At 42.0% G+C, this 27,700-nt stretch overlaps 1 protein-coding gene across 5 annotated transcripts in view; it reads left to right on the top strand.

Annotated features, from left to right (window-relative positions):
* Positions 1-27,700, top strand: part of CUX1 (cut like homeobox 1) — a 263,475-nt gene that overhangs the window by 89,064 nt on the left and 146,711 nt on the right. For all 5 annotated transcript variants that reach the window (XM_065647494.1, XM_065647491.1, XM_065647490.1 and 2 more), the window contains exon 3: positions 14,625-14,672. In XM_065647494.1, the coding sequence (XP_065503566.1) occupies positions 14,625-14,672 (48 nt within the window). The remainder of the gene's footprint in view (positions 1-14,624; positions 14,673-27,700) is intronic.

Raw genomic sequence — 27,700 nt, 5'->3', positions numbered from 1 at the left:
AGTGAAACCAGATGCAGGTTCCTCATCCAAGTACAGATTCTAGCTGGCTGAAAGCCGGGGGAGATAGGCGGTTTTATCATTTTGGAAATTATTTTGTGCGCTGCACTAAAATTGGCCATCGCATTATGGAAAGGCGTTGATTCCACACAATGTTTGAGTTACTGGAACAAAATTCAGACATGTAAAGCAGCAGAATCTGATTCCTCTGTTCAAAAACAGGGAAAAGAAGAGATTAGTTCGTGGTTAATGTAACAACTCCCCAAGTTATTGTTGCAATATAACAATATTAATTTCCTTATAATGACACTCTTTAAGCCTGCTTTCTGTCCTTTGGGACCAAATTCTTGTCCTGAGTGAGAAACCAAGCTCCCTTTTGTGTTGATTTGAGGCAAGGATTCCGCCCCAGCCGTTCCCTCATTATTTGGTATTTGCCAGTGAATTGTCTTCAGACTCCACGGGTTCCCTGCAGCACCCCTGCACTGACCTGGTCTTGCTGCTGCTCCTGGGCTCTGCAACTTATTTTTTTCACTTGCTCAAGGTTTGCGTGGTGTAGAAAAACTACCAGAAGCCGTATCTTCTTTGACGGCTGTATAAGAAATAAGCATTTTAGATTTACGTGTTAAAGCAGCTCTGTCTGCTGTCTTGCTGCTTTTGCTTCTTGGGACAATCTGTTGAGGATCCTCCCTGAGGGGATGCAGGGGGAAAATCCTACTGTGTGATGCATTTAATCCACAGCCTGTCTATGCACTGAAATAAATAGAGCGTTCACCTTTCTGTTTGTGGATTCCTTTCAAATACAATTACAGCATCACATGTGGCATCCCGATTCATCAAGATCTGTACTAAGCACTTCTGAGTCTTATTGACCACTTGTTTTAGAGGATGATAAATCCCTGTTCTCCCAGAGCAAATGGATTTAATAGAGCAAATTTTTTTCTTTGATTTATGTTTGCCATGACCAGAAAGCAGAATTTCAGCATTCAGTAGACAGCGCTCCGCAATTACCGAATCTGAGGTAGGCAGTGTCAGTTCTGCTGCCGTGTGACAAATTGTGTGAGAAGGCTTGGTGACAGTTTATGATATGTTCATATAGAACTGGAGCACTTGTTGCAGTTGTTGCTTCGACATTAAACTTTCTTGAAACCCAGCTTTGAATTTAGAGGATGCCTCTGTATAGACGTGAGCTCAGTAACTTACTGCTTAGAGAATGAAGAGGGGCAGGACAAGCCCTGTGTATTACACCTGAAAGCAAGGATGAGATGTTTTAATCTGTGGTGTTCAAAAAGTCAAAGTAGTTTGCATTGTACAGGGTTTGGAAGATTGCTGTGGACATTTGAAAATTATTTTTATCCCTCATTCTGTAACATCATAGGGGCATAAAAAGCAATCCTAATTGCATTTTAACAAGCCACAACGTTCGTGCACAACAATAAAGAAGTGAAGGCATGGCATGCTACACTGTGACTGTATGGTAAAATCAGATAAACAGAACTTTTTGGCTGATGGAATGGGAATGTGGTGACAACGCTGTGTTTGTGTATCGTCACGGTAAATGAATATCTGAATTGCAAGTGTTAGTGATGACGAGTGCCACTAGACTTCATTGATCGTAAGATTAAGTGGCTTGTGCACGATGGTTTCTCCAGCTGCTCCTGACATCACACGTATTGGTTTGCATGTGCCATACACAGTGATATTTATGGCATATCTGGGCCTATCACTTATCTAACCATTTCATCATTGGTACTTAGAGCCATGGGACATGGTCCAGAAATAGTTGTGTTTACTTACTGTCGTCATTACATTAGAATGGGACTGGTCTAAATAATGAAATCCCAGAAGAGCAACATCTCACTTGAAAACCGTATGTCAATAGGGCTTTAAAATGCCTTGAATGTGAAGAGGATGTTACACAAAATAGATGGATTATGCCAACCTAAGGATAGGAATTGACATTTTTCAAACAGACGTCATTGATAATTTATACATGGCTTTAAAAATTAAACTTTATAGAGAAGCTGACTTAAAAATGAAGTGTTGTCAATGTTCAAAGTGCATTAGGTGCATTAAGTGAAAATGTACGCTTCACTCAATGGTACTTAAATACTTCAGAAGTCAGGGGCGACCGTGTCGTTTGAAAGTCTGCTCGTGTTCAATATTAAAGGCTCATATGAGTCTGCTGGGTCCCAGTGTAGTTGTGCTCCTGGGAAGTGTTCTGAAAATAGTAATCCTTGATTTTATTTCTTACACTTCTGATTGAAATGTGAAAGCGAAGCATGTGATTCATGGAGAAGACGACCCTTTTCTGTCTAAAAATATTAAATTAGCTTTCTGTTTTAGTAAGCTGTGCATATTGATGCCCTCGTTTTACCAACAGCTTGACGGTCACTCAGCAAAAGCCGCCTGTTGTCTGTGCGCGGGACAGCGGCACGGAGCCGGGAAAATTACTGGAAATCTTTCTGGTGCTTTTGTGGAATCAGGATTTCCTTTTTTTTAAAAAAAAAAAACCCAACACTTCTTTTTGTTTGTTTGTTTTTAAACTGATCCATCTAAAACGAGGTAGGGGTTAATACACACTTTGCTAAGTAAGAAAAATAACCAAAAAACCCCACACCCCGAAGCTCAGCCCAGGAAGATGGGAATTCTGAGATAATATTCATCGTGCCCAAAGGGACAATACTGTCTCTTGTTGTCGCTGTCTATATTTAGCTACCATGCTCATATGCAACTTAAAATACCTAGAATAGCAAGAAGAAATTTTTTTTTCCCCTTCATTTGAAGTGGTACAGTGTAGGGTTGTTAATTTTGGCTTATCGCAGCTGACACTTGAGTAGGGGGGAAAAAATAGTGGTTTGAAGCATTAACTCTCTCCACATGCGCCCCTTGCGAGGAGCCCTTTTGACTCCTGTGGAGCTTTCTTGGCCGTCTTAAATTATATGTCCCCCATTTAGGAGAAGTTCACAGGTCACTTAGTTGATTTAAAGTCCATTGTTGTTTGTGCAGCTGATAAGGGGCAAAAAAGCTATTAGTTAACAGACCTAGTTCAGAAAAGATTGTTAATAATCCTAGCTTCCTACTTGCATCAACTGAAATTCTCCTGATTAGTTAATGTAAACAGTATGATTTATATTTTAATAGTCCTTTACATGAAAATGAGCAATAATTTTCACACTTTCTGGTGCGTTTCATGCTGTTGCAATGTAAGTTTTTGTATTTTACCCAGTTATGGAAAAGAGAATGAAGTATTTCTGTGTCACAATCTGGCAAATATTTACGTTTTACGAACATATTACACACTTCAGTGTGCTGGTTTTTAATGGGCGACGTTCCGGAGCGTCGTGTAGAGCTGCCACAAAAATCGAGCAGAAAAATGGAAGAGAGCACAGTCCTTGAGGAAATACCGGACAAGCTGTTTACGGGGGAATAACCCTGGCTGGTTTGGATCACGCTAATGGCTTTACTTATCCAAAAATTGAACTTGTGGTCGAAGGACGGGTGCTTAACACGAGAGGATTTGGGGGAACAGGGACCAGAAGGGGTGCAGTGGTTTGCCAGGCTTGCTGAGAAATCCCAGCTCCAGCCGGCAGGCTGGTAGGGAGCCAGTGGGGAGCATTGGTAGCTTGCCGGAAGCCTTCTTTTAAAACAGGAGAAAATACACTAAGGCATTTTTCTTAAGTCTTAATAAGGTGAAAATGCAAAATGAATTTAAAAAATTAACTATTACATCTTTTTATAAGCATAGGTTATCAGGATCCAATAAGTAGAACTTGCGAAGTCAAATAAGTTGCTTAATCAATACTCACTCTGAGAGTCCAGCATGTCACTTGCCCAATTTGCCCCTTTATATATGTATTTTTTTTCCTCTAAGGATGGTCTTCAGCGTTTGTCCTGCCCTAGCTGTGAAAGAGATCAGGGGTTCAGAAATGTCACAGCTTATAAGGTTGTAATCAGTTGGGAAAACTTGATATGCTTTGGGTCTTGAACGCTTATTCAAATATTGCATTTCCAAATACAGTGTTCCTTTAGAAGCTTAAAATAACCTGTTTTAACTGTACGGTGTTAATAAGCAGTGGGGTAAGAGATAATCTCCTCTGAACAGTAGCTTTTTCTTTAACTTTTGTTATCTCTGCATTTCCTAAGACCATTTCACAGGACGAAGCGCGACTGTGCTGGCGTTTTGCGCCTGCAGCTCTCAGTGCTCGGAACCTGCCCCACGGCTTTGTGCTACAGTTCGTCGTCTGCTGAGGTTTGAAAGCATCATCTGCTGAGGTTTGAAAGCATCATCTGCTGAGGTTTCGTGGTCATTAGGGCAATTAACTGCTGGATGCATCTTGCACAGGAAGGGGCTGGCTGTGCATGTTTGCTCTAAGTATTATAACATTGAAAAGAGAACCCTTGTGGTATTTCAGAAGGGGGCTGCACGTCAGGATTGTTTCTTACTCGTGTTTTTTTCGAGCGGTTGTAAGCCAGCCAGAGGAGAAGTCGGAGAATTTCAGAACTTGAAGCAAAATCAGTAAGGTACTGAAAATGTGCAAAAACATCACGGAGTTTAACAGGTGGGTAGGAGTGGTTTACGTTTCCTGAGGTAGCTCTGTCAGCAGTCTTCACACAGGGATTCTCAGATTTTGGGGTTTTTTTTGTGGCACGGTTGCATTCCTGTGACTCTGAACATGAAGGTCAGGGACTCAAAACATTAGTAGGCATTGTAAAATAAAATGATAATATCATCTTGAATCTCTGAGAAAGGAGGATGCCATCTCCTCATTCAGGACCAGATCTTTCCCTGGGAAACGCCTTCTGGGTTTTAAATGCTGTACAATCTTAGCAATCAAATATGGTTATATATAGAGAGAGAGGAATTGAAGCACGTATGGTAAATAACGACTGTGCCTATAAGCTAAGGTGTCATTTGTGATGTTATTTCCTTGTGCAGCTCCTGGGATAGCAGAGAGCTGCAGGTACCAGCTCTGTGCTGTCTAGTCCGGTGTCCAAGGCTAAGCAGAGACTTTAAACGTGGGTCCAATCAAATGTTTGCATGTTTCCTTAGCAGGACATGTCCCCAAAACCCTCGGGGCTTTTTGTTGGGTTTCTCACCAAGTACTGTGCTGTTGCACTGGCAGTGCTGTCTGTTGGTTTGCTTTTTCGGAGGCTAGTGGCGAATTTTCTTTCCGAAAATATTTTTGTGCGTGTGTATTTTCTTTATAACAGATTTCAAAGAAAATTGTTTAATAAAGCTGTTGCTAAATAAATGTTTCCTTCTGCGGCTCCACACTTGAGCTCGTCTAGGTGGTACGGTCTTCTCTGTCTCTCATACTCTTCTATGATTCCCTTGTGCACACAAAACTCAATATTTACTTTCAGTCTTTCGAGCTTGTTTACCCAGGTTTGGATCTTGGGTTTGAGGAGCCGTAATCTTATCCATTTTGAGCCCGCAGTGGCACTTGATGTCCATTTTGAGGTGTGTTAGGAATATTTAGCTTAAAGAAGTCACCTGAACTTGGTGTGCCCCTTTGCTTTGGATGCACACAGAAGTTTTTGGATCCAGCTAAAAGAAGCCTTCAATATTGTATCACATACTGTTGGTTTTTATGTATTCGTTTAAGCACCTTTTAAAAATCACCATGTGTAAAAAAGATGGTGATAGAAGTGAAAACGGAGTATCTTTTCTGGATTAAAGGGTGTTGCAGGCATTGTTGGAATTCCTTTGTAAGTCCCTGCGTACATCAGTCACTGAGTTTTTGACCTCCCCTCTTCTTTTTGAGTGCAGATTTACCTTCTTTAACCAGCTTGTGCCAGACTTCTCATGTCACTTGGTGTTAATTGACATTTCGGGTAAGCAGGAATGGAAGACATCTGCTGTGTGCTGAGCTGCGCGGCTTCAATAACAGCAGAACAGCGTAAATGACAATGTGAGCTCCGCAGCCTCTCGTTCTAGTCCACTTGTATAAAGAAGCAGAAGTTGTTAACAAAAGGTGGTTTTTACTTCAGTGTATCTCAATTGGGGTATTTTTAGCATGTCATATAGAGTGGGGAAAACGCTTTGGAGAAAAGCAGTTGACAGTTTGTGTCTGATTTGGCATTATTGCAAATCGAGGAAATTTGCAGCAAAGATAGGGATAAGGCAGAAAGTTTGAAGCTTAGGTTAAAATGATTGTAGATAACTTGATCTGTAGTTGCCATATATAGTCATACAAGGAAAAGCCTGCACAAATCCTCCAGACGTTCATGGACTTCTCTGATTCATCTGGCGGAGCCAAACGGCTCCAGCCAAGAGATAGAGAATTTGTTAAACTGCATTAAGTTCCTAAATTGCCATAGCCCAAAGGAACAGTTCTGCCTTTTTAAGGGGGAAGAGCAGGAGGGAGCAGACAGGGAGGACAGTCCGTTATGAAGTCTCTGCTTTTGGAAAGAGTTTCAAGAAGATGAGTAACGTAAAAAACCAAGAAATCACACAAATACAAAAAACTTGAATTAATTTCCGTTGCTGTCATCAAAAGCTGGCTTTCTAAATTTAGCAGTTTCCTATGGACGCTCAGCTTATGCTAGCAACAGTAAAACAATTTTTCCGTAAGTGCAATTTGTCACCTCCTCCCTCTAAGTTAGTCGAAGATAAGTGCGTATTAGTTCTGTTGATTTATTATTATACAAGTATGTCTCATTTTAATCTACTATTGAGTTCGTTGTGATTCAGTGCTGGGCTCACATGCCTTTAATGATGGAAAAAAAAACGCCCAGGAATCACGGACCGCGCTTGCTCTGTCTTCCCATCTCTCCTTTGTTTAATCTCCAATCCTCTGGGTTTCTTTTCCTGGTCTTTTTATCTCTTTCTCCCCCCACCCCCAAATACTGCAACAGTTCAGAGTTCAGCAGATGAGTTTGGGAATTAGTCCCAGCTGAGAATATATATTACAGTGGTGAGAAGATGCTGCTGCTCCAAAGCACTTTATGTGGGTTTTTCTTTCTTAAGTTCAGCTATCAAACAATAAACGTATTGAATAATCTATAGTGAGATTTTGCGTGCTTTCATCGTGATTCATTTATATCTACTGTGTGCTACCAAAGCATATAGGCCTGAGTGTGTTTCTGTAGGAACTTGCCAGGAAATGTAAAGGCAGCAAAAGTTTGTTATCTCTGAATTGCTTCACTTACTGAAGCAACATGAAAAGATCTGTGCTGTAATTTTTTTTTTTTTTATTTAGGTCAGGAGGATGACAGGTATATTAATTTGGAGGTGTTTTTACCAGGTATGCTAAATTAGATGTAGTAAACCCTTTGGGTCTATACCCTGATGTTTTCGAGGCTGTCATCTTTCTGTCTTTGAATTTCTCATCTTCATAGGAATCCGAAGTTATCGCCTTAGCCGCGTTTAAAGGGCGATGCCTGCGGAAGACACGGTAACTCCCCGCGTAGAAGAGGTCGTGAAGAATGTAGAGATAGCAAAGATGACGGTCACAAGAGTTTTAGCAAATGTAGGCCATGGATTTGCAGGACGGCAGCTTTTCGCTCTGACCCTCGTGAAACAACTCGTTTTCTATAGGAGCAACTGGCTTTTGAATAAAACTGAGCGGTCGGGATCAAGATTAAGCGAGCAAATCTTATAAAAAGATTATTAGAGGATTGCGTAGTATTGGATTTTCTTGCATTGGAATCATAGAAAAAGGCTGACGGTAATGATATAAATGAGTAAATACACCTGTGTTCTTACATGCAGGTATGTCAGAGGATGATTAATGCGCGGTCTGTTCACAGCTGTATTTTTAACCTGTATTTAAAAGATAAGTAGGGAAAACAATTTTGCAATATCTGATATCTTGGCAATGCACAGACTGCCCCCTTCCTCCCCCAATTTACGTAGAGTCTGTAAGGATCTCTGAGGATGAACCTGATTCTGTAGTATTATATTTAACACAGAATTATTATTTTTGGAAACTTAACCTGGATTTAAAGCAAAATGCTTGTGTTTTGGAAATCTTTCCACTTGGCCAATAACATGTTTTAAAACATGGTTGCTTTTTGGTACTCTCACTTTTCCCAAATAAAACTGTACATTGAAATTAATGATTTCTCAATGGTCCTACCCATCTTTTCCTTGAGACTGAGGAGAAATCCAAATATCATCAGGTTTCTGATCTCATCATCCCAGTGCTGAAGTAGGTGCGCGCTGATTCAGACCCAGCTCTGCTTGTGGTGGAGGGAGTATGGAAAATTACAGGCGCAATTATGGTTTCACATTAAATATTCTTCTTTTTAAATCCACCACGTGAAGCATTAGTCTGTGTTTGAACTGGCGGTGTTAATTGGACCACAGCACTCAGATGCATTTTCTGCGGAGTCATGGCCCATGTCATTAGCTTCTCATTAGACGCGTTAATTTTTTAAGACTCATAATAATTACCTTTTTTCAGAAGTTCCCCATTTTACACCGAAGAGAAACCTCTGTTCTGCAGGCTGTAATTCTGAATAATCAGGGAAGCATTGTGAACTCCTTCTCTATGGACTTTCAAAGTGGAAAATGAGAGCACTGGAGCAAGAGATTCTGCAGGATGTGATTTGGGTTGAGTGTTAAGGATCTTTTTTTTTCCTGGAAACCTCAATTGCAGGCGCAATTGCCTGCGGAACGACGTGGAGTTTTTGAAGGGTTCTGGTTAAAATTTGGCAAATGCAGGTGAGGCTGTTTATTGGGATGCACAACGAAATGGTCAGTTTGCTTTTGGTTTTTTTGGACAGATGGACTCATCTAATAAAATCCGCAGGTACTTAACAGCTCAGGACCAAATAATTCTCTTTCATATATGGGACCATTAGCCAGTATGCAGCCTTTTAAATGAATATGTTTGTTAAAAATGATGCTTGATTTTTCTGCGTGTATTGGCGAGCTGTTAAATAAGTAATCTTTTTTTTTTTTTTTTCCTACTGGAATTTTAGTGACCAGGCTTTCATTTCATTAGAATTAGCACCTTCCAAAGGTCTACCTGAATCATTTTTGTTTGAATTAACTTTTTTCGTTCCCTAGCAGCTCTGGTTTTTAAGTTCTGAATTGCCTCTGTTCAGTGTCTTTTCTAGCCAGTGTTAACTTGCTGCTTTATAAATGGCGGCAAGGTTTTAACACGGTTCTAAAAAGCATAGTTCACTATGTTAATTTGTAAAGTTAGTTAAAAAAATTCTTTTTCTATTATATATGGCATGCATGTGTGTATATATACATATATATGGGTGCAACAGTTCTTCTTTCACACAGTTGGTTTTTTAAACAGTTGTGAAGGTAACCAGTCTGTTTATACATTGCTGCACAGGCCCAGAGTAAACTTGTTAGCTTTTTGCTTATTTTAACTTGGAAGAAGCTCGAAGAGGATTCCATTAAGACTCGCGCAAGCGAGCGGTTCCATTGAAAGCCAAGTGCCCGTCCCAGACCCAAAGCAACGTGGCCAGGCGGCATCTCCACAGATGCTCCATTTGGCTCCAGTTGCCTCCTCCCAGTGACAAGGGACCACAGGACCAGCCCCAAAATGCTCCTCACTCCAGACTCATTTCCCCGTGGCTTATTAAGAGCCAAGCGGGCTACAGAGTTTGGTAGAAACACGGGTATTTCTACAGAGAAAGTCTTGAAACTCCTCAGGTCAAGGCCACTTCTGGGATTGTGGCGTGGCTGCAATTTTGCAGAACGGTCCAAGGTGGTTAAACAGCAAAAATTCTGCCTCTTTTCAAGGAATCTCTTTCAGTGTTTATTCCGTGGGTTTGTTATGCCCCGCTTCGTAACCTTTCTGAAGTGCAAGCGTCTCCCCCTGAATTACAATGCATGCGTTTTTGCTTAATATTCTACTTTAAGCTCAAGTCTGCTCTCCTTTCACAAATGGAATATTTTTTCACTTCTTGCAGGGTGGGTCCATACACTGAAAAATAGGTCAAGAACAGTAATCTAAATCTACTGCTAATAAATAATTAAAGCTAATGGAATTTGCACAAGATCTGTGAGCTAAAATATTTCAGAAAGTACTGTGCTGTACATTTTGCTACTGTAAATCAAGATTTTTTATTTATCATTGTGCTAGGTCGAAACATACCTATAAATGTAGCTTTGAAAGTTGTTTTTTTTTAATACAGAGAAAATACTGGCACGTTAGTGTATTAAAATAACTAAAAATATCATAGAAAATGGATAACATCGTGATTCATTCTTTAGTGATTGGATTTCAAGTAAATACTGTAGCAGACTTAAGCAATAAGAGATTTTAGATCTCATTAAATCATAGTGTAAATGAAGCAATAAATTGTTTGCTCATATGATTTAATTTGCGTTATATTTTAGGAATTGAGTCATCTAAGCTACTGTATAGTACCTGTTTGGACAACCGTCTGGGATCTTGGTACCTTTTAGAGCAAAGCAAAGTAGAGCTTGCTGGAACTAATTAAATATAAAGACTTAAATGTTTCCCTTAGTATGCCCAGGGTCTCTGGTGGAAAAATTGCATACTCTCTGTTTTTTTCCATAATTGTGGATGCAACAAAATAGTATTTAAAACTTGTGGTTTGGTAGGTGAGTGTCTGATTGAGTGATCCCAACTTGTCCACCAGTTTACCCATAAAAAGGTGAAACATTTATGCTTGCTGGCGCTCTCTAATTAACCAGCAGAACTGCATATTACTAATTATAGTTAACTTGCTGATTTCTGTGTTTCCCAGTGACAAGTTGCGTCCTTGAAGTGTATAATAATCAAACACACCTTGGAAGTTGATGCCAGCGTTCTTCCCAAATCCTTCATGCCTGGCTGCTTTTTACCTCTCCCCCTTTCAGCTCTATTATATTTATACGAGAGAGAAGCTCTGTGACATTACCGAGGTAATAATAGCTTTTTGGACAAGTGCAGGGAGCCCGGCCTGCGAGGGGACACAGAGAAATGTCCTCCCAGCCAAAAGACGTGAAGATCCATCACAACCTGCCTGCCAGTTTTTGACACGAGTTCCTCTTGAGGCCACGCTAGTTCTTCTTTATATGTTGATTGAACTGACAAATACCTTCCCACACAGTCATTATGTGTATTTCATTGTGGGTTGTTGTCGTTGGTTTGGGTTTTGTTTCGTGCTTTGTTTTTGTAAGCTCTTGTAAGGAGGTATCCAGAGTCCCAGCATTCAGCCCTGCCGGTTCTGCGCGGGGCTGGTCGTTAGCTCGTTATTACGTGTGGGCTAACGAGGAAGGAAATGCGCACGGGTGAGATGGCAGGAAAGCCGTAGCATCTCGCGGGCGATAAGGCAGCTCAAAAATAGGTTGTGACAGCCGAACTAATGATGTCACCGATGCTGGTACAAGGGGGCTGCTTCTCATTAGGGTTTCTCTGCCAGGCACAGTGACATTCACCAGCCAGCACGCGTCTCGAGTAGACGATTTAGAGAACAAATCGTAGGAAATGTGGCACAGGGGCTGTACAAAAGAACATTTGCCCATTTTTGTTGTCGTTGTTGTTTTACAAGGTCACAACATTTCTGTAGATGGTAAAGGTGCGTAGGTCAGGCTTAGCCTTGCTGGACCGCTTTATCAAACCAGGGTCATAGGGCTCTCGTTGTGACATTTAGAGATAAGCGTTTTGGAGGTAAATGAGACGGAGCAGCCTGTGCGGAGATCAGGAGGTGCTGTGTAGCTTCAGACCTCAAGTAAATTACAAATACAGTGTTGGTAGCCTGACCATTGATATGTCCTTTGTACTGTACATAGTGTATTAAATAGCGGTTGATAAATAATGTAGTTTAGTTGTCAGAAAGATGCATTTGTTGCCCAGCTTTTTACCATAGATTTGTTCTCGGTTTCTTTTCCGTGAAGTTATTTCTAATGAGAATGGAAGGGGAGTTAAAAATGGTTTGGATTCAGATTTCGTTGTGTAGCTACTTGATAAATATATAAACTTGTTGTTTATACTCTAGTAAAGGGAAAATGCTGTATTAGCTTTCAGCTATCAGATTTGATTCAGGTAATGATACGGCATCCTAATTCATAGTCTCTACTTCAGATATTGGGTCTGTCTGTGATAGAGCCTTTTTCAGAAAACTGCTCTACCCTAATAAATCATCCAGAGAGAGAGAGAACGCGTGTGTTTAGATGGCATGGAAAAATAGGGTAATAATGCGATTGTATAGGAGTACTTGAGTATTTCAGTGCATTTGTGTTGATAAATTATCATTTGTTTTAATGTTCAGTTGCATGTACCCTTTTTAGCTGTTCTGCTTGATCACAGTGCTGGAGTTGGGTGCTTTTCCTGTTTTGATCACAGCCCAGGCAGTAAAGGCCACTACACTTTAAACAGATAATAAATCATACAGTGTCCTTGCTAACCAGCCTTACAGATTCCCCCAGGTCTGAACCGAGTGTCCTTCCTGCTGTCCAGTTTAGTGCAAAGATGGTAATATTCTATTTGATGTTACTGTAATATTTTGAGACAAAGGAATTTTTCCAAACTGCCAAAAATAAATCTCAGCAACAGAGTCTTAGCTGGTGACCCGAGGCATATGGATTCCTGACTTCTGCCTGTTTATTTTTGCTTCCCTTGTGTTGTGAGCTGTCTGAAGTTTTGATGCTGTGTAGTTAAGGCAAGAATTACAAAAGTAGCCTATAAACTCTTTCCAAGGAGGGGAAGAAAGGGAAGAAAACCAAAAATGGCATGAAGGTGTTTATGGCTTTTGTGATGGTGTGTGCCGTTAATCCACTTACCTACACGGCATATTGGGTTGCATTTGAAAAACTTGAGCAAATCCCTTTCAGTTACTTTTGTTAGACCGTTTGTTCTGTGAAGACAATGGAAGTGGGATGCTCTGTCTCTGTTGTTCAGCAGCAACAGATTTCAAGTTATTGCTAAGATTTCAAGTTGTCAAAGCGTTTTCCCTGTTAAACTCTGTGCTCTGGTGATCAGCGTGTCCCAGGATCGCCGGGATTGATTACCCTGGGATAACCCATCGCCTGCCAGTGGGACTGAGTCACTTGGGGCTGCCTTCTCCTCTATCATGAAATGTTTTAAAAACAGTTTTACCAACAACAAAAGCTGCTGTCTAAATCAGGATCAACACGATTTTTTAATTTAAAGAAGTGTTGCTTTGCTTGGGTGTTACAATCTTCCCCCATTCTATAAAGTTTAAAAGGGTGCCAGTATCCTGACTGTAAATCTAACGTCTCGTGTTTGTAGTTTCGCTCTACTTTAAAACCTATCAGGACAGATTTTGGCCCTGAATGTGGGCATTTATTTTACCATTGATGGTTATCTTTACTTTCTTCATTGTCACCATCATCAGGTTACAAAGAAAATGTTACAAAATGTGCAGCTCTCTGTTCTCCCGGAGCAGTCGGAGATGGGGAGAAGCTGTTCAACCTGCTGGTTTGCTTTGGTAGAGGAGTAATTTGTAGATATTCATGATACATAGGGACAGTATCTACCCTTCTTCTGTCCCAAAATAGACAGCAGAAAATATCAGGAAACATTTAGGTAACTTGACTTGGTCTGAGAACAGAAGTGTTATTTGGTTTGGCGCCAAAGAGGGAGCTTATAAAGCTGCAATGTTATCCTTATCTTGATAGGGATTAACTCTCCTCGTGCAATAACCATGTAAGAAGTGAAATGTGGCTGCTGATTTGTCTTTGATGGCTTCATTTGTGTTTGGCCCCTTAAGCCATTTCTCAGGGAGTGAGAGAACTCCTGATGCTCCGTATGACTTGTCATTTAAGTGACAAATGTCACTTTTCTCAAAAGTCTACTTTTCCTTCAGGAAAATCAGATTAAATTCAGGGCTGAGGGTGTTTTGGTGAGTGGTTTAATGTCCGATATGGTGCATGACTCTAGATGTAAAAGTAAATACATTGGAAAAGAAAAAATAAGAGTCCAGCTTCTTGGCCGTGCATGAATAATACAGTGACCTCTGCAGAGTTATAGGATTTTACTCTTCAGGTGTACATCTAATGAGAATTCTGAGAATTTCTAGGTGAATTAGACCCAAACCAGCTTAAAAGTGGAGCCACTGAGAATTTTATGCAAGATAGATATACCTTTGTTGTCCTAAATTATCTTGGTTGCTAAGTAAAAATGTGCTATAAACTTTGAGAGTGATTCTGGGGGTAGCGTTCTAATGAATTTTCTAGCACTAAGTGTGTTGTAATTCTGAAGAAGAAATCTTGAGTCAGAGCACTCTTGAGAAAAAAATAAATAAAATAGACCTTTGAGAAAATGGCAACGCTCTTAGTTGAAACGATGGTCCAAAGTAATCCTCCTCTAAGCCTGCCTTCCATTTGTGGAAATTTCTGTGGCATAAGTTCCGAGGTGTAGCTGCTGTTTAGGCAGATAGAGGCATTTACCTCTAATCACATTAGTGTTTCAGCTGAATTACGAGATTGAAGGCATTCAGTGCTTGCCCAACATCACTGCAGTTTTGTTAATTAATACTGTTTGCAACAGATACAGGTGTATGTCAAACTGGAAATGCAGACTCGTTCAAAATGAATTCTAGGCGTACTTTTATTTTAAGCAAATCTCCCATAAAATGCGATCAGGATTAAAGTAGCATCTCAGAACTGAAAACAGCATTAGGAAAAATTTGACCATGGCTTGTCCCTTCCCATTTTTCTGATGAAATATCTTGCTTCTGTCTTCCAGGACCTGCGCAAACAGGTAGCTCCGTTACTGAAGAGTTTCCAGGGAGAGGTAAGAGCTCGTCCTTCTCGTGGTGCTTTCAATATCCCTTCACGTGGGTCTCTGAGCCTGGTTGGGCGGGTACAGAGCAAGAGCAGTGCAGGGGTTCAGCCCTTCTGCGTTCTGCCGTGTGCAGGGTACGTGTGCGATACGCTGGATTTGCGCTGGACAAGTTAAACCGGTCAAGTCACTCTGTGCTCAGCGTACCTGAGCGTCCCCTTGCAGTGACTCAGCTCTGCCTCGGTGCCTTGGTGGTTCCAACGCCTAACGACTGCAGTACAATGCACGTGTACAAAAGGAGGAAGATACTACAAATAGTTTTCACTGAAAACCTTTTCAGCTGTAAAACTTTGTATTCTAGAGGGCTTGATGGAAAACCTTAAGTTGGCAGGTGTTTGGAAACCCAACAGAAAGTGTTAACAGCTCTGGCTCTTACTTTGATTTCTCTTCACACCGCTCCGCTAAGAACCACATCACGAGAGCGATCACAAGTTGAAAAGCCAACTGTTGTTATTTTGAAGAATTTCTGTAGCAAAAGGCAGCTGGTCCAATTACAGAATTGTACATTTTAGCTGTGGATGGCACTGAAGCGTTCGTCTCATGTGAGCGCTTGGGCCAGATGGGAGCTGTTGTTCTGCCTCGAAGTTTGCAAATTATATTTCTCCTTGTAAAGATCAGTGCCTGCGTGGGGTGGTAGATGTAGGTTTTAGCTCACACTCTGTTGCACGTTGTAGAGCTCTCCTCTTGAACCTGGCTGTGTTAAAGCAGCAACACTTTTTTACTTTTTCAATCTATAAGTTGTCAACTGATTTTATACTGTTGCAATTCACATCAGAGCACAGAGAAATTCAGGAATTTGTTTTCAGGAGTCTGCATAGGGAATTAAGTGCACAGTTCCCATTATCTGTAAGGAGGGCTGCATTTCTGATTATTTGTACATCCTGCTAAATATGTATCCCAAATAGGCAATAATTCCTCCTCTTAAAAGCAGTACGATATTCTTTATTTTACAGCTCAATTTCCCAAGTATTTCTAGAAATAAACAAATAAACAGGACAACTTTGTCCTTGATGTATCTGATAGTAATTTGTGAGAACAAAGAATGACTTGTGCGAGCCTGTTTGCCAATGGAGATTTACACTTTAGAATTGCTCCGAGTGGATTGCAGTGCTCTTAAAACCTCTTCACTTCAGTTTCAAGCTTGCAGTGCACTGACTGAAAAGTGTATGTGTGCTTTCAGCACTGTTCTTTCACGAAGGGAATGACTGAGGATCAAGTAAGAATCATAAATCCAAATTTGGCCGCAGTGAAGGAAGATTCTCCCATTAGATCTCGGCTGTTGGAGGCAGATCACTGTTGCCTTGCTACGGCTCACACACGCTCCTCTGGTTTTGCTTCACTGATGTAAAAGTGAAGTTTATGTTGGTATCAATTCAACCTCACGAATGACAAGAGTAGTTGTTTGTCGGCAGAAATCCCCTCTTGCGTAAATGAAGCACGAATACGTTAGAAGCTTGTGGTGCTGAGTCTCTTAGCCAGTGATTCCAGTCTCCCTAATCTGGACTGGATTATAGAAGCCTAAAAAACCCTGAACTAATCATAACTGACTATATAGATGCAGAACGTTAAACTGCAAATTGTGATACTTGATTATAGGGGTAATTGCTGTATCTTGGTTTGGAGACAAATCAAAATACCAAGAATTATTAGCCTGTTCCGTTAAGTTATATTTTATTGTTCAGTATATAGTTTTGGTCTCTGTTTATTGTTAAGACTGACTTTATGATCACAAGGTGAATGTTGCAGGTGGCTCAGGAACAAGCTGTGTTAAGCGTTACAGGCTTTTCTGCATTTCACCTCCATGGCAAGCAACATAATGGGGGGCAGGACTCCCACCCCTGTGCTCTGTAGGATTATTCTACGCGAGCAGGACTGGTCCCTTTTGGGTGACCTGTCCCGGGACGGGTGGCAGAGGGACCTTGTGGTCACACGGTGTTTGGGATGTGAGCAGGGAGGAGGAATGGAGAGTGATCTGCTCCTAAGAGATTCCCCGATTCTACTGCACAGACCCAGATTAGGATATTTTTAAAAAAAACAATAACAGGAGTAAGTAAATAAAACACAGAGGTAAGCAGAGAAGTAGTGAAAATAGGTGCTTTCCTGCTTTCCACGGATATTGCCTCAGGACTGGCTCCCCGCCTCCTGCCTTGCTCCAGCAGGTTTTGGTGGTGTGATCCCGTGGTGAGCACAAAGTTGTGTTTGGTTTTTTTTTCCCCCCTTTTTTGCAAGCGGAGTTTTGTGCCAGGCGGGTTGGCTGAAGCCGCGCTCTGCTCCTGCTGCGGAGAGGCCAGGAGAGCAAAGCCAAGGGCAGAGCAGTGCGGTGGTGCCAGCCCAGCTTGGCTTAAACTGGCCTTGAACTGCGCCCTCGGTCAGCCTGACGTGACTTGGAGAGAGGTGAACTTCAGCTCACAGAGTTAAATATCCTCCCAAGCACGCTTTAGGGGACATCTGCTTGTAAACCTGTGGCTGGTTCACTTTTTGGAATAAACCCACAGGTCGCTTCAGCCAATTTTTCTTTTCGGTTTGAGCATGGATATTGATACTTTCCCTTCCCCCATCCCATTGTATAATATGGATTTATAAATAAACCCCCCAAACTAGAACATTCCATATTCCGTGGATATTTATCTTGTTCATTCAGATGAAAACCGTTCCAGTTATCAAATATGCACTTTCCATTAGTAGGTGGAAATAACTTTTTTGTATAGATCTCGGTGCTTTAGGTAACTGGATTTTTTATGATGACGGTTAAAGTAAAAGCATTATGAAATGGAATTTAGCATGCTACAATTTTTAAAATGCATTCCCAGTTCAGTGTTGAGACCCTGTTAATTCATCACTGTAGTATGATTTTATTGTAGTACCTTTCCCTTACTTAGGGTTTTAATGGATATTCGAATGTGGGTTGTGTTGGTTGGTTGGTTGGTTGTTTTAAATGAACAGAAAGTTGTGTGTGATTCAAAGCTGATGGTATTGTTCTTTTGATTTTTGTGGGTAATTTTTCTAACTCTCCGGGAAGATTTAAGGTCTGGATGCTGTAAAGATGCTGTTGTGAGCAAGACAGTTAGAACTCATTCATTTAGGAGGTGTGAAATTTCTGGGTTTTTTAAAATCTTAAATCTATTTTATTGTTTGTTTTGCTTACCATTAACCTGACGATGCAGCTTATTAATGGTTTCCTCACCATATGCTGGGCTAAACACATGGCAGAATCAGCAAAGGGCTAAAGAGCTTTATCATTCCATAATAAAGCGATTGTATATCATTTGCAAGTTGGCAAGGAATTCCTTCAAGCAACCATCTAAATAAGCCGTGTTCCAAGTAGATTGTTGTGCATTACCATGTTTACATCACTGGAAGGATATTTGTACATTAAATATTAAAAAAAAAAAAGTTATGTTCTTGGGCTATGTTAATTTACAGAACTATACAGTTGCGGTATGGAAATCTAATGTTGGAATCCATATTTGTGAAGTCATCAAATAGGTATTTTAAGGCTGGGAAAGGATTTCCTGAGGTCATTAGCATTCTTTTCATGTGGTATAACAGTCCTGTCCAACCATCATGCAATAATCCTTCATTTGGAGAACCTTTAAGGCACGCACTCCAAAACGACGCGCTGGACTTTATTTCTGTGAAAGCTATTTCTCGTATTCTTCTCACAAAGCAAGTACTTTTAGCGGCATTGCTGTTCTGATGAGACCCTTCTGGCTCCCCGCTTAGCCGAATTGCTCTTTAAACTATTAATTTGGTCAGCAGAGTAATTTAATAATTTTCCATATGCAGACAACAGAAGCTGGAGCTCGGTTTGGTGTGCTGGAACTACTAACCGTGCCTCTGAAGGAGCACTCCAATAACGTGTGTGCCTAAACAACTTCAGACCTACTTTTCCTTCTGCATTTTGAAGGAATATTCCTGAGCCGATACTTTTTTTTTTTTGCCCCCTTTAATTTCCTTATGTTAAATTTACAAACCTAATTAATACAATTTCTTTCCTGCAGGTTCACTCCATGATGGCTCAATTAGAGTAGCAGCAGAACTGCGGTTCGATATTCAGGCCAGCTTCATAATTGAAAACACATTTTCCTCTCAAAAGCTGCAGCTGGTTTGGTTCTGCTCATGCAGAAAAGGATATAACCTTGCATAACATAGGAAATGAACGGTTGAGAGAGAAGCCAAATTCAATTTCAGTCAGATATTTTGAGGATAAGTCCGTGATCTATGGAAGCAAGGGAATGAAAAGTGTGTGTATGTGGAAAGCAGCGTATTCAGCACTCTATTAATCACGGCTGGCCCGGGTGCTGTTGCGTTAGCGCTGATTCTAGTACAGAGGCTGGAGAGCAGCCAAGCACTCCAGAAGTTAACCTCTTAAAGACCCTGGGCTGCTTTCTGTTGAATAAATGTAATTTTGTGGTCAGAAATAAATGCTTGTGATGTAGCAGGAGCTTTGAAAACAACAGCGTGGCAAAGCTATTACAAATTGCTCCGTGTTGGGGAAGTCAACAGCATACATCAAAATTCGGAGCCCGCGTCGTGCTGATTTAGGCCCAGAGCTTTCCTGCTTTTCAATGAAAGTCCCATTAAACCACGCCGCGGAACAAAATGGAGCAAATCTAATATTTTTCGAGGGTAATTGTTTTCTTTTAACGTCCGCTCCATGGGGCGTGGGTGGTGGGTAATTTCCTCGGTATAATGGGAGCGCGGGGACGGGTTTGTGCTTCGCCTCCATCCTGCGTCCCCGCGCCGGCGGGGCCGGGGGGGCACACAGCGTGTTTTGGGGTGGCAGCAGCTCAGCAGTGTTTCATTTCCTTGTTTACACAAGTGTGTAAACGATTATTTATTTATTTTTGGGTGGCTTGATTGCAGTTTAAACAACATCTTTCCTGAGGAAGGTGATTTAAATAACCTTCAGCATCTCGGGGGCAGATGCGTTCTCCCTGATGAGCGTGTAGCGCCTCCGAGAGAAGAGGCGCTGAGCTCCGGACCGATGGGCAGAAATGTAGAAACTCTCAAATACAGTCAGAGCCTCTCCTATAGGTGCCTCTTTCTCCTTCTGTATTGATATCTTCCTGGGACAAACCTCTGCTATTGAGATAATGGGCGAGGTCCCAAACCGGACATCCACCACCAGAATCAAGCAACAAGCACCGTGCCCCTTTCTGAAGCTCTTCCAGGTTCATCTCCATCCCATCCCGTGTGCAGGCAAGTTATACTGAGATCACGGTTACTACCAGGGTAACTCTGGGGAGGATCAGCCCCAAATCCTCTTATTTTTATATAATTGACATAAGTGCTGAAGTTTCTGTTGGCGGCTGGTGGGCTGTCTATATTAAGGCCCGCTATGCCGCTGCCACACGTTTGGGTGAAATGCTCACAGTGGTGGGAAACTATTTATGCAAAATTCAGGCAGGCAGCCCTGTTTCAGTTCACAGTGTCAGGAGGATCTTCTCATCCTTTTAAAAAAAGAGAGCTTGAAGTGTGCTGGAAGGAACGGGGGTGGGAGGGCCGTGCTGGGCGCCGTATTCTGCCGAGTGTCATTATAACCCAGTCCCTGTTTCTCCAAATACAGAATTATTCCTGTATTTATTACAAAATTACTACGAGGCTCTATACAAGCCAGTGTCTGGTTTTGTTTTGCGGTAAGGGAAAAGCAAGAGGGTGAGCTCAATGTAAAATGTTAGCAAAAGCTTACATTTTTGGTTTTTACGTGCAGGTGGATTTTGCACAAGGAAGTTAATGGATCATTCCTGGAAGGATTCCTCTGCCCTAATTTTTAAAATACTTACACAGAAGTTTGGTTCATCCGTAAGGGAGAAGAGCCATCGCGGGTTCTAGGTCACTGGCAGGAGGAGAAGCTGTTCTTTCAGTTTTGGGGGAACTACACATCCCCTGTTTGGAGGTCATCTTTTTCTTCCTTCCTACTATGTGTTTTACCTTTTTTTCGTGTTACAAAAATTAACAACTGGCCCATGCTGACCGAAGAGAGAGGCTAGGATGCAAAGTACAGAATTACAAGGGTAAATAATTATTCACGCCCATGAGGTGTCCCAGCCAAATTGGGGCACCCCGAATGTGGTTTAATGTGTGGTTCTTGCACCCTTCAAACGCTCAGGTACAGCACGATTCGACTCATCACGAACACCCACACAACTGATTACTAATCAGAAGAAAACTTTGCAATCTACTATATTTCTGCAGCATTTTTGCTGCTTGTCTATTGATACTGGAGTCAACCTTGCTAGAGTTACGTACCTGTGACACTAGAAAACTCTGGGAGGTTTAAATGATGTGTTAGAGGGGCTTGGATGCTGGTGTTATCTTGGTTGTTCGGGGGTGTCCATTACCCTTCATGGGCAGCACTGAGCTTCCACATGGCAGTGTCCTTATTTCAGGGCCAAGCTGTCCCTTTAGTTTGTTTTACTTAAGCATGAACAATCCTGAAGTCTCCAGTAAAATTCTACTACCTCATTACAGTACCGTGTATAATGTGAACTAATATATATATATATTAACAAAGTTAATACAGTTTTGTGCTATAAAGACTGTTTGATAGGAAGGGATTTTTCGTAACATTTCGTACTTCGACCCTCCTTTTGCTGCGCACATCTGGACACTCTGGTCTCATGCTGTGTAAGTGTCCTTGTCCCAGCCCTGGTTACCCACCTCGTCCCTCGTTCTGATGCAAATGCACGGGATGAGTCAGCTCAGTTTGCCGGCATGATGGCAGATAAATTCTCCCTCTCCTCCGTTGCTTAGTTTTTCATCGAGCAGTGAACTGAATTACGCTACAACACCACAACGGTCAGATCTGATGCGCGGGAAGCCGGAGCCCGAGGCAGGAGCAGAGCTGCTCCCTCCGGTGCCTGCCCGATGGATGGATTTGGAGTCGCGTGAGAGCGGGAGCCGAGAAACGCGGCTCAGAAATGCAGGGAGCTGTGAGGAGAGAGACACACGGGTTACCGAAGGATCCGGGACAGGTTCAGCCATGAGAGCGGACCCGCTGTCGCCGTGATCAGAAGGCAGGGCGGCAAATAGTAAGAGCTGTTTAAACAAAGGCGTCATTCTGCTGTCAGTATCTTGAGGCACGTGTTGGACTGGGCTGTTTGACTGGGAAGGGAGATCAAAGATTGGAAGAGAAGCTGTCCTGTGAGAACAAGGGAGCTGGGCTTTCCTCAGGGGGTGGCAGCGGCGTTTCTCTGGGAAAACCAGCATTTATCTGGGCATGAAAGGAAAAGAAGGTTTCGAGGGTTCAAAGTTGCAGCTGTTTCACAGTGGAGGGAAGCAGAATGGAAAATAGTAAGCTAAGCCTACCCTGTTTTTCTCAGTGGTTCAAGTATTGTCTCGGCAGTGTTGCGAAGTGCATGTTTACTCCTGCAAAGCTGCGTATGGTTGGACTCAATGATCCTGAGGGTCTCTTCCAGCCGAAAGGATTCTGTGAGTCCCTCCTAAAGCTCTCTTGTTAACTTGAGGTTCAGCCCACAAGCTGGGGAGGCTCTTCCCGAGCTCTCCCCGTAGCACACCTATGCACCCCCAGGCAGCTTTGTCAAACAGATTGCTATTGTACCCACTGTGAAATCCTTATTTTTGTCAAAGAATTTATAGCGCAGCTAAAATACACACCATACGCTTTAAGCACCTGCACAGGAATAATTTTGCTTAAAAAAATCTCTTAATTGCAGTGAAGAAAAAAATAGGGTTTTTTACTTTTTCTGTTGTCAGCTGCAAAAGAAATTAACTGGGATGGTGAACTACGTATTTTTTATTAATTTGTAAAATTATAATGTTGTCTTTTTCTGAATTTATTTATACGGGTATCTGTTGGTATTAGGAAAGGGAAATCAAGCCAACTGCACACATACCCTGTCTGCTTCCTAATCCCCACGCACAGAGTGTGTTGTGGAGCTGTTGTGGGCGCCACCTTAGCAATTGATGGGCTTCTATAGGAAAGAACAGCCAAGCTCTGTTGTGGTGGCTTCAAAGAAAGACTGATGCCATTCCATAGCATTAATAACGCTTGCTATAACCGCCATTCGATTCCAAGGCAGCTGTTCAAGAATATAGCACGGCTTCAAATAATGGTGCGTTAATGAGTTGTTATCATGCTCTTCCCTTGGTTTGATATGTTTCTTACAATTCTTAATGACATTTCAGGAGCTCAAGTCTTTGAAGACAGATGGAAGAAGTTTGTGATGCAAAACAATACAATAAAAGATGCGTAAAGGAGTTTTGCAAACGAAGAGGGATGGGTCTCTTGTTAAGGCATCTGTTTATTAAAAATCACAACAGAAAAATAACTTCTGTTTTAAGTTGATATGTTAGTTCCAGATCTGGATGCAGGACAGTAAAAATGTATCTTTTGCGTTGAGGCGGCTAATGAGAGTGAGAATTACAGCTGAAGAACAATGAGGATAAGTAGAAGAGTTAGTACTACAGAATTCCTATTTACCGTAGTTCTGTGCACGCTTGTGTGTGAGACACTGGATGCGCCGTTAATTGCACTGCAAGTAAATGACCGATACGTCAGTAGTGCCGTACAGACACGGAAAGCAATGGGATCCCTTCGCTCAGCAGTTGTCTTTGGGATGCCGAGCCGCCTAAAAACAAAAGAAAAACACAGCAATGCTTAATGATGCAAGTCGATCTGTCAGGAGCGGCACGTCGTGGCCACGTGCCGCTCTCATGGTCTGCAAATGTGTTAATGTGCTGATATCTGTAAGTTCCGAGAACTTAAGTGTCGATGCAGAATGAGCCGGCATCTGGCAGTTCCAGCGTCCTCGTGAAGAGCTTTATCCTCCTGTTTGATCTTTAAATTCAGGAGCGCAGTTGTGCAGCCTGCTGTGTGACGGCAGCCCACGAGACAAGGCCGCTTCTGCAAACCTCAATACAGAATCCTGGTGATTTGTAGGGCGGTAGTCATGAGACTTTAATGCTGAAATTTCTTAGTATGTGTAGAGCGATAGATTGCAAAACAAAGCTACAGACTTTGCTTTTATCTTTTTGAACCTGACTGGACATAGCTGAAACAGAAGGAGGCAACGTTCAGGTAAAACTACATTCAGCATCTTCCCTCGCACAGATGGCCAGACTTACAGCGCTCACCTAAACGTGGGGCTAAAACTGCTGATTTCATTGACGATATTATGATTTTAGCCAGGTGTTGTAGGTATTAAGACTCTGACCGGGCATTTCGAAAATAGGGTGTCCGTTCTACTGGGGTAGCATGCCAGCGATATCATAGAATGATAGAATGTCCTGAGCTGGGAGGGACCCACAGGATCATCGAGTCCAACTCCTGTCCCTGCACAGGACACTCCAAAATTCACCCCGTGTGTCTGAGGACGTTGTCCAGTCTCTTCTTGAACACTGTTGGGTTGGGGCCGGGACACCTCCCTGGGGAGCCTGTTCCAGTGTCCAGCACCCTCGGGGTGAGGAACCTTTTCCTCGTGTCCAACCTGAACCTCCCCTGGCACATCTTCTGCCATTCCCTGGGTTCTGTCACTGGTCACTAAAGAGAAGAATATCGGGCAACCAGCTGTCATTCTGGCAGCGGGGAATGGGAGCAGATCAAGGAGGTCTCGACGGGCAAGTTGGAGAGAGATCATTCTGGAGGAGAAGGGGGTCATTCATCCTCCAGGATGAACATGGTACCCCAAACAACATCTCATGAAAAGCACTTGACCTAGAAGAATAAGGCGGATGGAGGGAGGGCTGCTCTCACACCGCTGTCTCGCTGCGGCTCCCTCCATAGAGCTCCAGCGATATTTTAAAGATGAAAAGTGTGCTAAGGAGGGAGGATTCCTGGTGTCTCATTGCTGTTATCTCTATATAGCGCCAGTGGTATTATCAAGACAAATAGTATGCCAGAACTTAAAAGTGAACATATGTTTATGGGGGTGGTGGGGGATACAGAGGTCACTGCTGTTTCTTTCTAGTCAGAGAAGACATAATGGGGCCTGGTTTAGATAAATTAAGGTTTGGAGCTAGGCTCATGTCAAGACTGCACTGGTGTAATTATAAGTTGACTTCTTTCAGGGTCCCTGAAGTTTTGAGAGTCAAATAAAAATGTTCAGCAAGAGTTCTATAATGTAGTACAACTGTTTTAATGGGAGCTGATTGCAGCTCATCCTTGTTGGCTTCCGAACCAATTTTACTGTGATTTGAAAAATTTTCAGTGAACTTCCAAATACGTAACTTCCATGTCATTTTAGTGCTCTGTTTTCTCTGGTTCTGGACTTCATTTACATTTTGCTATTTTCGATGTCTTTTTCATCCCATATTTCCTTCTTTCCTTATGCAGCTGGAAGCTGGCGTGCTTTATTATTTTTTTTATTCCAGTTAAAGTTGTCATGGTGCTTTTCCTGAATTTTAAGATATAAAATAGTTGTGGTGCTCATTTTTAAATAGAACCCTAAACCAGATAGATTGATTTTTTTTTTTTTTTTTTTTTTTTTTTTTAAACTCAACTAAAAGATAAAAAAATCTTTCTGCCTGGTGGGATTGTTTGGAATTCGGGTTCTGAATTTAGGGGGAAAAAAAGTTGTGAAAGTTCCTGTGATTTACAAACTGCTTCTGTCAGAAAGTCTCTGATGTCCTTAGAAGATGTTGTTCCAGTTCTGGTTTATACTTCAATCACTACAAGGAGTGAATAAGCCGTAGTTTTTGTAATGCTTAGGGAGAATATAAGTACAAGTGCCATTTATTAAAATGTGAAAAAATTGTAAGAGGAAAACAAATCCCTCCTGTTATTTCACAGAATTGCAAGCATTTTAAACGCTTTGGTTTCCGTAAAAGAGGCAAATTAATTTTTCAAAATACAGTACAGAATCCGTTCTGTAATGCTAATTGTCTTTAATAATAGTAATTTAAATTTGGCTGTACTCTGCTGAGCAGCAGCAGAAGAAAATCGGATGTGGGAACGCCGAGGTCCAGGAGTCTGACATATGGTGTGCTGTGGCCTTCCCGGCCTGCCCGTGTACCCGTGAAATATCTGACTGCAGCAGCCTCTCCCATGGCTGCCCCCTCCTTTCTCACCCCTTACAAACCCCGTCGGATCCTCCCCAGCCCCGATTTACACCGCCCAGCGCCTCCCTGGCAGTTGGTCCCACGTTCTGATTTCAAACGCTCGACGTGTGGAAAAAAAAATTCGAACCGAATTGCTTGTGTCCTCGTTCCCTAATGAGCATCAGTCCATCTGTGGTTGCTCGAATTCAGATTAATAAACGGGTTATTCGCAACCGTCAATCCCTTGCTCCCCAGCACGTCGTATGCCCTGTGAGATCCCAGTGCCGTTCGTAGCCTTTCTTGGTGAGCTCTAAACAACAAGTATGCACAGCATTTCTTGAGAATTTGTATCTGCTCTCCACATCCTCCGTCATTTTGGTTTTTTGCTGCTCGTTTATCATCTTTCCAACACCTTTTTTCTGGGTTTTTTTGGGTTTTTTTTAAATTAGAATAATTTGCAATAAGGTCAGGTTTCAGTTAAGCTACAGCTCCACCAAGCTACATAAATTAATCCAGATTTTGGGGGGGATGGAAGCAAAATAGAGCTTTGGTTTGTTTCTCTAAATACAGCCTTATATTGTGCTAAAATAACTTGTCTCTTTCCAATCTCTCACCGAATCTCTCAAGATTTCATCGCTGCTGCCAGATGCCGTGCAGATGCTTTTGCTGTCCTTATTTCCCTCCTTGACCCCTCCCCTCCAGCCTTTTCTGGGTTTATACATTCTGCATTGTGCTTGTATGCAATTTCTACAACCGTCCTTGCCCTTTGCTTTTCTGGCCTTAATCCTCTCCGCGATGATCTCTACAAGTCACTTACCAGCCATCAGACTAATCTATACACGTCGCATCCGACTCCCGCCATTATTTTAATCATCTACGCTGTAGGCTTTTTTTTTTTCCCTTTCCTTTTTTTTTTTTTTTTTTTCCCCCCCAAAATCCTTCGCAGAGTCGTTTTTGTACGAAGTAAACAGAAGTGGCACCAGCGCTGACCCTCCTGCTTATCTCCCTCCTCCCCGCGCCGCTTCCTCCCCTGCCACCCTCGGCTTCCTCGGCCCGCGGCAAATCCCCCTCCCGGGTCAGAAAATATCAGATACCTCCCTGAAATACAGTGAACTCTGGCCATTGTTTCTGCCTTATCTACCGAATCAATAACGCGGCGAAAGAATTCAAGGACGTTTTTCGGACAGGACCTTCCTTTTTTAGTACACGTTGACGTACGCACTTTTAAACGGTTTTATAATATTAGCCGCTTTTCGTATACAGTTAAGAATTGACTGCAAGCCTTTGTATTTGTAGTTCTGCAGATCCTTGCTTGTTTTTTATTAAAATATTATATTAAAATATGGGAGTGATAATCTCCATACTTTTAGTTTCCTGATGTCGGTAAGAACCGTGTCAGGCTTTCCCGTTTCCCTTTCTGTCTCATTCTGCTTTAGAGTATTAATGGACCCAATCTTGGGTCAGTTTGGTTGCTTTTTGTCAATATTTAGTCATTGTAAATCCTCTGTTTTCTAGTACATTAGGAAAATACATGTTTACCCCCCCCCAAAAAAAAAAAGCCACTGTGGATAAGTATTTTATTCTCAGAGTCATAAAGCTGCCTTCCCTTGTAAAATGAAGTTTTAGATGAAAATACAGATTTAGGGGAAAATAACAGATTGTGCGAGGTAGTGTTTTCCCTCACCTGGGCAGACGGTTTCTTAGATTACAATAATATTGTGTGTATTACAAAATGCGAAGAGAAGCTGGTCAGAGGAGCTTGGCTTGAGCTCCTGAGCGCGAGACGGCGTGGGCTCCTTGGGCCTGTGCCGGAGCTTTGGTACAAAACTTATTTGCATGTAGGAGATTCACAGTTATTTAGTGGTAAGTATCACAGGGTGCCCAACAAGTACATCTTTTCGTCCTCTTATAGGCGTAGTGGAAATAAGAGAAAAATACGTTTTCCACAATAAAGGCAGAGCGTGACATCAGGAGCGCAC

The sequence above is a fragment of the Caloenas nicobarica genome, chromosome 17 (assembly GCF_036013445.1).
Source record: "Caloenas nicobarica isolate bCalNic1 chromosome 17, bCalNic1.hap1, whole genome shotgun sequence".
Taxonomy (NCBI): Eukaryota; Metazoa; Chordata; class Aves; order Columbiformes; family Columbidae; genus Caloenas; species Caloenas nicobarica.
Note: the sequence above shows the minus strand (reverse complement) of the source record. Positions and strands in the feature narration are given on the sequence as shown.